Below are 16,492 nucleotides of genomic sequence, written 5' to 3' on the forward strand. Positions count from 1 at the left end.
CTTACAGAAGTTACCTATTAAGCTATCTAGACTGTTTAGTGCCTTTTAATACATCTGAAAAAAGGCAGAATGCTTTCCATGAAGGTCATTGTTCAAAAAAATCTCTTTGGAGACAATAGAATGTGTTGAACAAGGGTTGGGATAATTTAGATGCTCAAGAGAGGATTATGGTAGATCAGAAAATACGGAATTTGCTCATAAATTTTTGCTGAAAAAAATAAAGGCATTTCGCAGTGTATGGTAACCGTGTTTAAAGATCAGTCCAGAGATACCAATGGTGCCTTGAAGTTAGACACAAAAACAAAGGAAACTGCCAATCTTTTCCAAGGTAGCTGTTTTATGCATCTGCCAGCAAACACAAGTGCATGTCCTTTAAAAGATCTGTGCTGATGCCTTATCCAAATGTTTTAACTGAGCACTTCAAGTCAGAGCCAAGAAGGCTTGCAGAGTCAGAGCCCTCTTTCCTCCCTGAGGCTTTAAAACCTAGGCAAACAAATTAATTTAATTTCTCTTTGAGGATCAGGAAAAAAATACTTGGTTAATCAAGATTATATTTATATTGACACATTTGAATGATAAAATGAATCTTAAACACTTCCTTGTCCTGGAAGCTATTATTTAATTTGTTTATCCTTTTTTTGGTATGTGTATATATATATACCTTATTCATTTGTTGATGCCCAGATTTTAAATGTTTAAATATAATTCTTTTGTTGTCTGTAGGCTATGATCAAGAACATGTTTTAAGTCGGGCGGTGGTGGCACACACCTTTAATCCCAGCACTCAGGAGGCAGAGGCAGGTGGGTCTCTGTGAGTTTGAGAGCAGCCTGGTCTACAAGAGCTAGTTCCAGGACAGGCTCCAAAGCTACAGAGAAACCCTGTCTTGAAAAAAACCAAAACAAAGACCAAAAAAAGAACATGTTTTAAATGTAGAAATATTAAACTAGATGCATTCAAATGCTTTAAGACCTGTAAGCATGACTTTCTGAACTAGAAATGGGGAAAGTGGTGTGGGACAATTGTATTCTGTCAATTATATTTTAAATCAATGCTGATTGGCCAATAGCCAGGCAGGAAGTATAGGCAGAACTACCAGACAGGAAGTAGAAGCAGGAGAATTCTGGGAAGGACGAAGCCCATGCCTCAGCAGTTGTGAGCCAGCCACAGAAGAAGCAAGACGTGACTGCCTCCCTGAAAAAAAGTACTGAGCCATGTGGCTAGCATAGACAAGAATAATGGACTAATATAAATAATCAGAGCTAATATGAATTCTGAGCTAATGGGCCAATCAGTTTGTTGTTAATGTATACTTCTGTGTGATTTCTTTGGGACCTAATGACTGCAGGGACCAGGTAGGACAGATACCTGACAACAGGAAAGGCTTGGTGGGGTGGAAGGGAAAAGATGGAGTACTGGGCCTAGACCATGATGTAAGTGCTTGAAATAATGATGATATAAAAATGGAGTTTGTACAATGAATGTGTGATTCAAATAGAAATGAAGTCAATATCCAAACATGTTTATTTGGGAATTATTAAAGAATAGATATTTTCAAACCATCCTCTGAGCAAAGAAAATGCCTTAGCAGGTAGCATGCTCTTCCTGTTTGTTGTACTAACACACATTAAAATAATAACAACTACTTCCTTAAAGGCAGGACTATTGTGTAGTTGCTTTTAAAATTTTAGATATTATGTTACAGACTTTAGATTTCTCTAACTATTCGATATCTGACAAGAACTCCTATTGTAACAGAGATATTATAGAAAGGCAGAGTTACAATATGAACAAAAACGCCAAATGTAACCAGAATATCTTCATTCAAATTTCATCTCTAGTATTTAATAACTATGGCCTCTCAACCTCCCATTTCTATTGTTTCCTCATCTATCAATGAAAATAATGGTGGTATTGTCTCATAGGGTGGCCATGTGTCAATTGCTGTTGGCACACCATGATATTATCAATTACTATAAACTGTTACTAAGCCTGGAACCAAAGCCCACATATGTGCCTTTTAAATACTGCTTTCACTCATGCCAGTCAGGGTTGTCCTAGTTCAGGCAAACATTAAGACTCACAGACATGCCTTAGGCTACATTGGATGAGTTTTTCTAGATGAGTATAAGACAGACAAGCTTGGACTTTTCTTTAAGTCTCAAGCTCAGCAGAAATAATTAACATAACACTTCACACAAACATTGGGAAACCATGCTTCCCCCAAGTGACAGAGCTACATTAATGGGTTTATGGTTCATTTATGCTCAGAATTTTCTTTTAAATGGAATGCTTGATGAGTATCTCACACTCAGAGTATAGAAGTAGGTGTATTTTATGAATACAGGGCATTGTGGTATTTTGACAAATAAAGGTGAGAAGTGTATAGACTAAAACAGATCTGTCCAGTAGGTCTTCCCAAATATCCCTCTTGGTTCTCACTAATTACAATGGATTTCAATAAGACTTTTCCACCAGATATTCCGAATGAATATGGTAAATTGTCAAGGAATTGTGCCTCGAGTAATTATCAATATGTCTTAATCACTTTTATATGGCTGTAAAGAGACACCATGACCAAGGCAACTTATACAAGACAGCATTTAACTGTAGGCTTGCTTGCAATTTCAGAGAGGGAATCCTGACCATCATTGTAGGGAGCATAACAACAGATAGGCAGGCATGTTAGAGCAGTAGCTGAGATCTTCCATCTGATCCACGAGTTAGAGGTAGAAAGAGAGACACTGGGATATGTGGACTTTTGTAACATCTAAAAACCCCTAGCAACAAGGCTGTACCTCATAATCCTTCCCAAAATATAGTTCCACAAGCCTTGGCCCAACCATTCAAATAAAGAAGCCTATGGAAGACATTCTTTTTTTTTTTTTTTGGTGTACTTAGGTTGTAAAATAATTTATTCCCTTTTTTAATGATCATCTAACCCATTCAAAATTGTTAGATCCATATTTCAACTTATAGCTTGCATTTTTTTTTCTTTTTTTTTTCCTCATGGTTTATTTTTTTTATATTTAAAAAATTTCCATCTCCTTCCCTCCTCCTCCCCCCTCCCTCCCCTCCTCCTCCCCCTTCCCTCCCCCTCCTTCTCCCCCTTCCCTCCCCTCCCCTCCACCCATACCTCCCCTCCCTCCCTCTCAAGGCCAAGGAGCCATCAGGGTTCCCCACTCTATGCTAAGACCAAGGTCCTCCCAACTCCCCCCAGGTCCAGGAAGGTGATCGACCAAGCTGAGAAGGCTCCCACAGAGCCCGTCCATGAAGAACAATCAGAGCCCAGAGCCATTGTCCTTTGCTTCTCAGTCAGCCCCCGCTGTTGGCCACATTCAGAGAGACGGGTTTGGTCGCATAAGAAGCCTATGGAAGACATTCTTATTCACACCACAGCTCATTGGGTTTTTTTTTTTTTTTAGCAAACAGATACCTTTATATACTTGTTACAGAGACAAAACTTGGCAATTAAGAGGAAGAAGATATTTTTGTCATGATGAAGCTTCTTTGGTAAAATGTTCTTGATATATTTTCTAGTAGTGTCAATTTTTTTCTCATTATTCTATTAAAAATTTCCATCTCCTCTCCTCCTCCTCCCCCTTCCCTCACCTCCCTTCCACCCATACCCCCACTCCGCCCCTCTCCAAGCCAAAGAGCCATGAGGGTTCCCTTCACTATGTTAAGTCCAAGGTCCTCCCAACTCCCCCTAAGTCCAGGAAGATGAGCAACCAAACTGACAAGGCTCACAGTGAGCCCATCCATGCTGTAGAGTTCAAGCCCATCGCCGTTGTCCTTGGTTTCTCAGTCCTCCTCCACCGTCTGCCACATTCAGAGAGTCCGGTTTGGTCCCCTGTTCCATCAGTCCCATTCCAACTGGACGTTGTGGTCTCCTGTTAGATCTGTCCCACCGTCTCAATGGGTGAACGCACCCCTCACAGTCCTGACTTCCTTGCTCATGATCTCCCTCCTTTTGCTCCTCATCAGGACCTTGGGAGCTCAGTCCGGTGCTCCTATGTGGGGCTCTGTCATTTTCTCCATCCAACGCCAGGTGAAGGTTCTATGGTGATATGCAAGATATTCATGAGTATGGCAATAGGATCTGGACATTTCTGGCTCCCTCTCCTCAGCTGCCCAAGGAACTAGCTGGGGGCGTCTTCCTGGACACCTGGGAACCCCTCTAGAGTCAAGTCTCTGCCAACCCTAGAATGGCTCCCTTAATTAAGATATATAATTCCTTGTTCCCATATCCACCCTTCCTATATCCCAACCATCCTCTTCCCCCAAGCTCTTCCCATCCTCCACTTCACCCTTTTCTCTCCCCATCCCCCATCCCCCCATCCCACCCCACTTCCAAGATCCCATTATTTGTCCAGCAATCTTGTCCACTTCCAAAACACCATCCTGAGTGAGGTAACCCAGGCCCAAAAAGATGAACATGGGATGTACTCACTCATAATTGGTTTCTAGCCATAAATAAAGGACATCGAGCCTATAATTCGTAAAAAATTCTAGAGAAGCTAAATAAGAAGGCGAATCCATAGAGTCAAATTTTTAATCTAAAAGCATCTCAGAACCAGTCAAATTTGTATTGTGGTAACTGAAACCTTGTAAACATACCACAAAATATGGAAGATATATAATAATAAGAGGATGATAATACTTATGAAGAATTTTAGATGGGCATTATTTTGGGTGCTTTAAGATAAGACTCAGAATAAGATTTTATTAAAAATAATTCCTTACTATTCACCTCAATACTTAAAAAGAAAGGCTTCCAATTTCTGCCATGGCTTAGATACTGTTTGACTACTGAGAACATTCTGGTAACACCAAAGGACTATTGTGTTCAGTTATTTAGGAAACCACATCAGTTTATGGAGCAGAAACACAAGACCCATAAAATAGAAATGTCTTCCTTTTGACTGTGGTAAGTGGCACATGTTGATTCACGCTAGAAGACTTTGCTTAGGTCAGAGTAGAGTCCTTTCGGAAAAACCAATCAAATTCTCTTCCCCTTTATGGCATGATAAACAGGAAATTCTCTCTCTCTCTCTCTCTCTCTCTCTCTCTCTCTCTCTCTCTCTCTCTGTCTCTCTCTCTGTTTCTCTCTCTCTGTCTCTCTCTCTCTCTCTCTCTCTCTCTCTCTCTCTCTCTCTCTCTGTGTGTGTGTGTGTGCATGCACGTGCCTATATAATGCTTACTTATTACAGTGAGGTGTGAGACTAGGGAAGATATTTAAGAGTCATAATTGATGCTTTGCTCGGTTCTCCATCCAACTCAGAGGGGAGTGCTAAGGGCTAGTATATGTCAACAAGAAGAGCCTTTCTGACACAAACATCTCAGGCTATATTTGCCAGCAGAATTTCCAGTTAATGCAAGTATTATATAATAGAGATCCCAGAGACCTGAATTTTAAAGTTGTGTTTATTTGCTCTCCTACGCATTTGGAATGAGTCAACAATCTTCTGCACAGGTGATTTGAAGGACATTTTTTTCACTTCCTTGACTCTGAATGCCTAAGCCCTGTATCAACTCACTCGAATTTACCTTTGTCTTTATATAGGGACATCTATTAAATCCTTCTCTTAAAAGATTTTTTTTCATGAAATTAGATTGGAATAAAAAGAATTTTTAAATAATGTTTTGCAGGCATCCAGTTGCACATATTTTTTTTTCTCTATGAGTAGGTCATACACAATGCTTGGGCACTCAATGTAATTTCCTACTATTGGACACTTAATGAAATTTTCTACCATTATCTAGACTTGCTTTGCCCATTGCTTATGATAGGGCTAATAGCTCAGAGGGACACATCTCAGAACACATACTCCATTGACCTGAAAAGTCTTCAACAAGGTCTGGAAGTTTTCCTCATAAAATAAAAACATTCTCTGAACAATTGTCCTAATCTGCTGTCTGCAAAACTAGTCTTCATGCTCTCCAGGGGGCATAATTTGTCCTGTGGTTTCTCTGAGTCATGTGGAACAGAAGGCTTTCCTATAACCATTTAAGATTTTTAAAGCCAAAGTATTTCTCAGACACCAGGCTGAGAGATTATAATAGCACAGGAAGGGGCTCACTGATGAAGTGGAGAAAGAAGACAAGCCAGTCATCACACTGTGAGGCCTGGGTTGAACTTGAACTTCCTCACTCCTCTGCCTCTCTAGAGATATCACTTACATGGAGAAATCAAAGGGATAGTAGGCCCATGTAGTCTATCCATAGTGAGAGGACAACATCAAAAGAAAGGCAAGAGGATGCAAGTTTTGGGGGTGGGCAGGTCAAAGCCATTGATGAAAGCTTGAGTGACAGGTGGTCCCTAGGATCTTTTTTTCTGGAAGAATCTATGGCGGTGTGGAACCCATTGCACAAAGCCAGTGCTTTCAAGTTTGAGGGATGTCATTACTCAGTATCCTAAAATAATATTTCACTCATTGGAAAATATTTTTTTTCCTGTTCTGGGTTTGAAAAGTAGTGTTCGTATTTTACCATGTTTACCATGTTTTAACACCAGGGGGCTAATTTTCTATTAGTTCTTTGGTAATATCATATTACCAGGTTTTGACCATATTCTTTCTCCCTCCTCCAACTCTTCCCAGAACCACCTTCTTTTCTGATGAATTTTGTGTCCTGTTTGTTTGTTTCTCCCACTGAGGCCAATTTATGCTTCCCACATAAATGCACAATTAACTTATCAGATGCTACACTCTTAGCAAAAACTGACTTCCTCTCTTTGTAGCTAATGCTGGCCAGTAGCCCCTTAGAGGAGGAGCTGCATGAACAACCAGCCTCCCCATGCTGGCATATCCTCCTGAAGTGGGCTTATATATGTCTTCTGTGTGCTTTCACAGTGGCTGTGAATTCATATGTAAAGCTCCCTGCTGTGTTCTGAAGACACTATTTCCTCGTGGTCATCTACTTTCTCTGACTTTTAAGTTAATTATATACCGTCGTTTGTCTTTGGGGAAGGGGACACAACACATTTGCTCTCTTTCGAACTGATCTTTCTGCACTCTGTTATTCTCTGCACCTGATGAATTGTGACTCTTAGTGTTCATCATTATCAGCTGCAAATGGAAACATCTCTGTTGAGGGCTGAGAGATGTCTTACTCTATGGGTATAGTTATAAGTCATCAATAGCCAAGTTAATACTATGTCTATTTAGCTAAACAATAGCAGCAGTTTCTTATCTATAGTCTCTGACCTGTCTAGCCATGGTTTATTTGCTTGATAGTGATGCCAGGTATGGGTTTCATGTGGACTGAGCCTTAAGTCTTTCTGGTCAGGTTTCACAACATTTGTGCTACTATCGCACCAATGCATATGTCTTCCAAGGCCGATCATTCTCATAGCTCACCAGGTGCATGGCTGAGTGAGATTATCAGTTGCATTTTTTAACTTTTGGTAGTGTTCTTAGTCCTTCCCAGCACCATGAAAGCTAATCAGTTGGGACAAAGCTTCCAGGTTAATACCAGCTTGATTTTTCCAGTTCTCTGTTCCAGCAAATGGGTCTTATCATCAAGTTCTGGAAAGTAACCAAATGCATTATCAAAAGCTGGTGATATTTACAGGGGAGATCGTAAACATCTCATTGTCCAACAAGTCCAAAAAAGCAACTCATTTCTGTCACTAGGCTTTTAATGAAAACAATTATGAAAGGGAAGATTTGATTTTGCAATATACTGGTAGTTGAACAGTCACTCCTGCTATTCTGTTTAAAATGTGATAGTTTTATAAGGTTGTGTGCAGATGCAGAAGCTGCTCAAAGTCCTCCAAGATCAGAGGTGCTCCTGGGCCGGTCGCATTAGCCAGGCAGTGAGTTCAGTCAGAAACCCAGTCTCAGAATGTAAGGTAGGGAGTGGTAGAGGAAGATGATGACTACCTGTGTCTACACGTGCATGCATGGGCTTACATGTACACAAACAACAGCAGCAGCAGTGAACACACACACACACACACACACACACACACACACACACGCCTCCTCTGAAACACTCGTGAGTACTTAAAACCTTGGCTAGCGTTTGTCCATCATTTGTCATTTTTGCCCCGTACACAGGTTTCACTGCCCTGACTTTAATAAGTAAAAAAATACTACGTAAACTAATATATATATATATATATTATATATAAATAAAATAAATATGCTTATGTAGCTGACAAATATTGCTGTCTTAAAATCGTATGGTTCTGGTGTTATCTTTTCAAGGATCTCAGACTTGGCAAATTATGGAGCTAATTAAATTTTCTTGCGGGGAAGCAGCCAGCTAGACCGCAGCCCCAGGCACATAACCACAGCTCCCCACCCTGCCTCACTTGCTTATTCTGTGTGTGAGATGAAGCTCTTAGAGCAGCAGAGGTAGAACACTCAGGCCAGCAGCTGCTGATGGGTGTCAGTAACTACAGAGTCAGCCTTTGAGCCTCAGCCCTGACAGCTCCTATCACAGAGGGTGGCAGTGGAGGCACATCTCCCCATGTGAGCTGGCTGCAGATGACAATCTGCCAAACGAAAATAATTGAAAAAAAAAAAAACAGTGGATGTGTAAAAATGAATCGACTTGGCTGATCTCTCAGGGATTCTGAAAAATTCTAGGAATGTCACTCCATGAATTTTTTTTTTCCCAGAGACTGTTTACATGAATAGCATCCCAGACATTTAACAAATAAAATCATCTGAGACAAAGTATTTTTAGCAATTTCATGCACACATCTGTGTTAGCAATTTGCCAGTCTTTATAGGTTGCAAAGGTATTGCTACTTAATTTTAACAATCTTTATGGCAGTTAACATACTAGTTTTTACATGTATTGCTTTATATTTAATATATATTTTTTTCTGAATTAACTGATTTGATAAAAATAATTAAACCATTTCTCCAGGTTGTCAAGAAGGGAATCTGGACTTTAAACTCAATTTCATTACAACCCTGCATTCTTTCTATATTAGCCATTTCTATAGTAGAATAACAGTTCTGTATTAAGACAGAGACCCATTTAAGTGTGATTATTTAAGAAATATGGGGAAAAGTAATGTCTGTACTGTATGTGTATGTGTGTGTGAGAGTGTGTGTGTGTGGCTTTCTTGCAATTAAAGAGAAAGAAATTTACCCTTCTAAGACACCACATTAAAAATAAAATATGAATTTGTTTATGCTTCAGACAAATGTTTGCAAATAATAGGATGGAGTGATGAAGATGATTACATATGGAAATGTAAAATAAGAACTAGCTCATTCATTTCTTGGGTCAAAGTAAAGTGCCACTATCAACTCCTACATCCTCCATGTCTACATTCCTAACTGCATTTTTAAATAGTAGCTTTTCTCTTCATTCTTTCCTACAGTTGGACAGTGTCACCTCCCTGATCCAGGCAGCAAAAAATTTAATGAATGCTGTAGTGCAAACAGTGAAGATGTCGTACATTGCTTCCACCAAGATCATCCGCATCCAGAGTACGGCAGGGCCCCGGCACCCAGTTGTCATGTGGAGAATGAAGGCTCCGGCTAAAAAGCCCTTGATTAAAAGAGAGAAGCCAGAAGAAACGTGTGCGGCTGTCAGAAGAGGCTCAGCCAAGAAAAAGATCCACCCTGTTCAAGTCATGAGTGAATTTAGAGGGAGAGAATTCTACTGAAGCCCTAGCCCACGCAAGTGCCCATTGCCACACCCCAGGCCAACCACACTGCTCTATCTCACAGCGCATTTTAATTTCACATAGTTATGCTCATAAATAACATAAAACTTTGGGGTTAGGCCATTGTTCACAATGTGTATTTGGGTTCCTGCCATTGTCATCTCTCTATAGCCAGCACAGCCCAGTTAACTTACAGGTAGTACTAGGGAATAGAGTTGACAAGTGTCATCTTAGCCTTGCCCTCCACAGGGCTTATGAACATTACAAAATGCTTGGGTTTCACGCACTCTTTATCCTTGTGAGGGAAGCCACTTGTCAGAAGCTTTTCACTTGCTTTTCATTAAACCCAAGAGAATTTTATCAACTATTTTCCCAATTAGTGTCCATACTTTCTTCAACAGACCTAACCTGGTACCTCACCTGCCAGAGATGTGTCATTTTTGCCCATTAGAAAGAAATTTCAATTTCTAGATATCCCTGCCCATTATTAGTTGTTCAGGTGACTATAGCCAAATGTGTATGATCAAGCTTCTTACTAGAATTTGAAAGTCAGCCATGTTATTAAGGAAGTACTTTGGTGACACTCCAAGGCTGAGAGACTTTGGATGCTATTTTCACCTTTTATTTCTACGGGGTTCAGAAGGTCGGTACTCTTCATGTTGTGCCTGTCCGGGCTCACATATGTAGAGTTATCATCCATTACAGAAATGAATTTTTGTTTATTGATGTTTTTCTTTGGTACTGGGATCCAAGCAGCATCTCACATGCTGGGCAATGGGTATCCTCCAGGGCTACACATCCAGAATCCCAGTAGGAGCAATGAGTCACTGAGTTAGAGCGTAGAGTAAGTCGACAGTGGAGGACGCGAGTGGAATTTTGCATGATTCTAAAAATCTCTTTGTATCAATTTGCAATTGTAATTAAAATGAAAGACCAGTTGGCAAAGCCTTTTGGCACTGAGTGAAATCTACCACCCAACAATGAAGCTGAGTTAATCACAATGAGTTTGCAGTGATTTCAATAATAAATGTTACTGGGGTTATTTTGTATGTTTATTGAGTATGATTATCTATAGCTGAGTTTATGACGGATTCTGGAGTAGTCTGAGAGTGTGGTGCATAATTTCGATAGCCCTTTGTCTTTCTATCACTTCTTCCTCCCTTTTATTTCCTCCTCTGTCTTCACACGCCGCTGTGTATGAGCTGTGTTGGAGGAGAGACACTTCAGTTTCACCGTGCCACAGCCCTAAAATGGTTTCTCCTTTTATTCCATTTTACTCTGTCAGAATTCTCCTATAATTGACGCTCTTCACTTTTACAACACTGCTCTTGAAAGGTCATTTCGACACTTTCAATTTATCAATTAATATTCCTATATGTAACGTAAGTTGATGTTAAGAAGGCCACTTGTGCATGAAGCAAAAGGATTTATAAATGTTGGGAATTCATTGTTTATTGTCTTGAACAAAAAAGAAAAAGTTCAGCAGATAATTCTGTTATTGAGGTGAATATTAACTCTTTTAATATATTAACTTGTTTCATCCTTCAAAAGTTCTAGGGATCTTTATAAAACTTTTATAAAATTTTGTAGGAGCTAGAGGAAGTTCATTCATTTCTTCCCTCACCATGCATTAAGGGCTTTCCCATAATAATAATTATTCTGGACAAAGTGTGTTGTCACAATGAGAAGGAGAGAAGAAGGGCATTTGGTCTTCTAGGCAATGCTGGCATAATTGAGACAAATAGAGGCCCTCTGTTATTGAAATGCTACCATAGTATTCTGTACTCAGTAGTGAGAAATTTTAGCATAGATTTCTCTTGGGAAGAATATAGACGTATAATTTGGGGAACAATGAATTTCTTAAAAATAGACAAAAACAACCACATAACTAGCTTTATGTACTAGGTCTGGTTAGACCTTACATAGATCAGAATCATAAACCTTCTTTGCAAATCTACTGTCCCTTTGGCCCCACGTCATCCTTCTACATATTGGAACTTAGCATGTACTATTGGAAGAAAACAATAAAAACAGAAATAATTTTAAATGATACAAATACCAGATATCTTTACTCAAAATGAGATATAATCGAGGCCTTCACTTTGGTACAGTTTTCCAGCTAAGCTCAAAATAAATAGCTATAATTAAACAAAACAATAAAATTTTTGACTTGGCGAATGCCCAGGGAGTACATTTTTCTGCAGCAATCAAAGGTGTAATAAAAAACAAGAGGCGTAAAACTGAGCAGGACATCTGTCTACCTGAGAAACACCTGCAGTGACAGTATATTGGCTAGATTCAAACAATGGGCAATGTGAATGTCTACAGATAAAGAACTGCTGGAAAAATGCTTACAAATCTTGCAGCACAGAGCACAATTAGATAAGTCCGGACAACAAGTATTCTATATACGTATTTATATGGAGGCATTTCTCTGCAGTGGAAATCTGGGAAATTTTTAATGGGAGTGATAGTTTGATAATTCAGTATACAGCTTTGGAAATCACATCACATTTGCTTGACTTTGCTAGTGAAAAACTCACCTGTCCTTTCTAGTGGAATTAATTTCAGTTCTCTCATTTAGAAGTATGTACTAGAAAAGGAGATTTATACTATCTCTAAGGACAGCTCCCTCTCTGCTTCACCATCTACATTGTCACCAAGCGTGATGTTAGGTTCCAAGTATTCTAGAGTCAGAGTAACTTGGAAAATCATAAGGTCATCAAATGTAAACGTTGATAAGTATAAGTTCCACCTTTTAAGTGCTAGGTTATACTATATCTTTCTATTAAAGTTTCTATAAATTTTTGATTTAATGCAGAAATTAGGAAAGCATCAGATTTCAAACTACATGGTATATCATTCTTTTCTGTTTCTCTTGGGGCTTGAGTGTAGCCTCTGAATGTGCAAGGAGGTACATTATAGTCCTAATATTCCCATGTACCATCTGAGATTGGGAAATCTCTTAGCATCAGTATAACACGTGTGCTCCTCATGAAGTCTCAGGAAGGAAACTGCAGCTGAACACCGAGGCCTATTCTTATAACCTTTTATTGCAGGCTAAATTCAAAGATCAACTTCAACTCATTATAAAGGGAAAACCTAAAACTGTGAGTATGTAATTAAGTTCCCACTAGGGCCTCCAAGTCTCTTAATAATAATGCTCCCCAGATTCAACAGCAAGCTGTAAAAACCATAAGATTTGAAAACAGGAAATATGAAACTGGGTTCTTAAATATTCACTTTGGGGACTAGAGAGATGGCTTGGGCAGTGAGTGCTTGCCAATATGGAGTTCTGGCTTCTGATTACCTATACCGGCATAAAAAGCCAGGTAATGGGTGTATCCTTAAAATTCTAGTACCAGATGGAGAAGGTCCCTGGGGCTGTCTGGCCAGCCAGTTCAGCTAAATATGCAAGTTCCAGGTTCAGTGGGAGACTTTATCTCAGAAACGTAAAGTGGGGAGTGATTGAGGAAGATATACAATTTTGACTTTAGATTCTACATCCATTCACAAGTATTAATGTGTATTAACACACACACACCACCTCACTCACCTCACTTTCTACGTGATCTCATCTTACCTAACCTTGCACTCAGCATTTTCAAAAATGTCTACAATATTCTACTAGATGACAAAGTCAAGCAAACACATCTAAACAAACTACACAGTTACTGCCCCCTTGGCAAAAACCAAGCACCAGCCCTCTCCCCAACCTCTCTTCCTGGTAGGTCACCCCATAAGTAAATACACAAACATGTTCTTCAGGACGTTAGTTAAAGTCATAGTTCAATTTTCACCAGAGCCATTCCTTCAGCCTTTTTCCTTCCCCAAGCATTCTGATCTTCTCCAGTGTCTCATTTTGATGCTGGGGATTGTAGTTCCCATGGATACAGACTTCTGCACTGTGGCAATGTGAGAGAAATGAGATCTGAGAATTTTCCTGGTGAAATCGACCATTCTGTTTCGGTATTGTAATAAGCAATTCTCTGGGTGGACAAAATAGGCATCAGAACCTGAATTTGAATGAAATCCACATGTTTTAATCAGCCTGTCCTTGGTTAAGATGGCCTACCTTATACACGGTCAGTGATCAAACAGCCATTTTTGTTGTAAAACCAGAAACTGTTCCGTTATTAAGAAATCACATTCACCCAGTTAAAAAGAATATAGCTTGCATGCTATTTCAACATTTTCAAAGTAGGAAAATGGCTGCAGCATCAGATGTATTTTACCTGTATATCACACATGAGGAGGCAACATTTATTCAGAGGAAAGGACTTCTTCTTTTACGGCTCTTTTCACATGGTTTTTGCTCTGTCTTCAACCCTGAGACAAATGGCTGAGGTTGCTATTTAACAAAACATGATAACATGACTGCCCGCTTCTCCCAGTATCCTTCAGTCCCACCTGTTACAGGGTATGGCTAGTATACCCTGGCCCCGCCCTCTATCCAGAACTTTCCAGTCCAGAGGCTGAGCTGCCCTACCCCCAGGTGCCCTTCCCTATATAATCCAACCTTTTGGCTACCCTGTTCCCCTCTCTTCCCTCTCTTTTCCCCTCTGCCCTCTCTCCTCAGGCTGTCCAGGGTCATGTCCACTCTGGACTCTGCCAGATGCCCTTTCCCTCAGATTGTGCTCTCCTTGTCTCCACAGCAAACTTCCTCTCCCGCCATGTCTACAAACAGTCCTGTCTTTTCATTTTTCATGTCTTTCTTTTTCCCATTCAGTCATAGAAAGTTTCAGAGTAGGATTTTGTATGTTGACGCAAAATAACAGAAGGTCTACAGTCATACACGATGTGCAAAGTCGTCTGAATTTTCATTTTGAGCCATTGGTTTAAATTAGGAAAGGGAACATGGATGCTATTCAAAGGGGGTGTATGTAACAGGACATATCCTAAGTTAAGCTTATAGATATTACCCTAGATGTTAGAAATATAGAGAGGGGACTAGAATGAGAGGCCTAAATGTTTCTTTTCTTAAGCAATCCACATAAAAATAAACTTTTTTCTTAAGAGAAATAAGAAATAGTTTAAAACATGAATCATTTTACAAATGAACACACCCTAATAAAGTCCAAAAACCCCTCCCTTGAACAATCCACAATAAATAAGTTTATAGAAACTGTGACTCCAAACAGTACCCAGTCAGATGAGACTCTCATCTGTAGGCAGTAGGCACTTGCTCTGTGGGACTAAACTTCTTGCCTGTCATGGGAAGAGGAGTTGCTCATGCTGTATGGTGGTATCCCCAGTGGGAGACTGTCCCGACTGGGATCAAAACACCAGGAGGTAAAAAGAAGTGTAAACAGTCTATTTCTATGGAAACATGAATAAGGGAAGTCCAGAAAGAGGAGGGAATGCAAATATTACTTGCAGATATAGATAACTTTTAGAGACAGTGTATGATGGAGATGGGGAGAGTTTGGGAGTCTATGAAGATTAAGTGGACTCATTATGAGGAAGGTTTAAAGATTGTTAGGGATAGGATTGGACATTTGTATTGGTGTCTTGTTAGTTTGCTAAGGTCATGTCAGAGGCAAAAGAATGATCTAGATACATCTTGACTACGATTTAGTAATAGCTTACTTGATGTTTCTTAATGCTTTAAGAAGCATACATTTAACCATTCTCCAACTAATGCATGAGTCTATTCCCGGCGCAATGCCCAACAGCGTAACCAGCCACTCATCCAACAACTCTTCCCCTTGAGTGGCTGTGATCCTCTAATCACCATTCCAGGTTCTGTGCTGACAAGGCAATGGTCTAGGTCCTAGTGTCCGCTCTGTCACATGATAGCTATCACTTGTGTCATATTCACAACCATCCTGTAGGAGGCGCATCCCCTCCACCCAGAGGAACACAGAGGGTGATGGTGTGTGTGTGTGTGTGTGTGTGTGTGTGTGTGTGTGTGTAGATTTGTTCTAAGTTCTAAACTCTTAGCCATCATACCAGTTACTCTGTTTGTGAAATTAGTCTAAAATTTTCAGTTGCTAACAATGAGATCCATATTTCAAATCACGGATGTTTTCTGTGAAGAAGAGGGGGGAAAGAGCAAAGCTTTAAAATTATTAATTTATAGCCTACATCACTCAAGGCAGGTAAGAGTCATATAAATACTAAGCTGAATAGCATTACCTCTAAGAGCTGGTTATAGGGCATGGTGGTATAAAAATGTCTGTATTTTGTTTGCTTGATATCCAGGCACATTGTGTTATTGTAGAAGGGAAACCAGCCATGCGAATACTCACATCAACCCTTGCTCATCTTTAGTCAGTGAAAACCAATTTGGGACAATATTTCTTTATCCTTTTGCTAATGATACATAGATTTTTCAGCCTGTAGATTGCAAGAGGGTTAGCCAACTGCCTTCAAATGAGGCAGTTTTCCTGAACTTTACACTTACACTATAGCAAACATGGACCTTTCCTTTGTGCACGTTATGCATGTGCCCAATTACTGGTAAATTGAATCCTTTGCCTTCCCATAGTGCTCTCTGGAGTCCAGTAAAAGCCCTGTTTTTGCCTGTATTTCTGGACCAGTTTCCAGATCTTGGGACTTAGAGAATTAAGTGTATTTTTGATCCTTCTCATGATAAAAAACTGTAGGAATCAAGCTAGGAATGTGTTTTGTTGGACTTCTCACTCTTGCTCCTGATATTCCTAAAGCCTTTTTTCAACTGTGGGTGCAGGAATCCCAAAGGAAAGAATTGTCCTTTAAATAAGCACACATCTCCAAAACTCACATCTAATTACCTCTTAGAGCAAGCAAACACCACTTAGATAATGTTAGCAGAATGGTCCTCATGCTTGCATTTCGGTTGGTGTGTTTTCTAATTCTAATGGTTTCTATCTTGGGCT

The 16,492-nt window shown here is 39.8% G+C and overlaps 1 protein-coding gene across 1 annotated transcript in view; it reads left to right on the top strand.

Annotated features, from left to right (window-relative positions):
• Ctnna3 (catenin alpha 3) overlaps positions 1-9,632 on the top strand; it is a 1,277,532-nt gene extending 1,267,900 nt beyond the window's left edge. The window contains exon 17 of the mRNA XM_038342272.1: positions 9,345-9,632. Within this exon, the coding sequence (XP_038198200.1) occupies positions 9,345-9,632 (288 nt within the window). The remainder of the gene's footprint in view (positions 1-9,344) is intronic.
• Positions 9,633-16,492: the final 6,860 nt, after the last annotated feature.

This window comes from Arvicola amphibius, chromosome 9, assembly GCF_903992535.2.
Source record: "Arvicola amphibius chromosome 9, mArvAmp1.2, whole genome shotgun sequence".
Lineage (NCBI taxonomy): Eukaryota > Metazoa > Chordata > Mammalia > Rodentia > Cricetidae > Arvicola > Arvicola amphibius.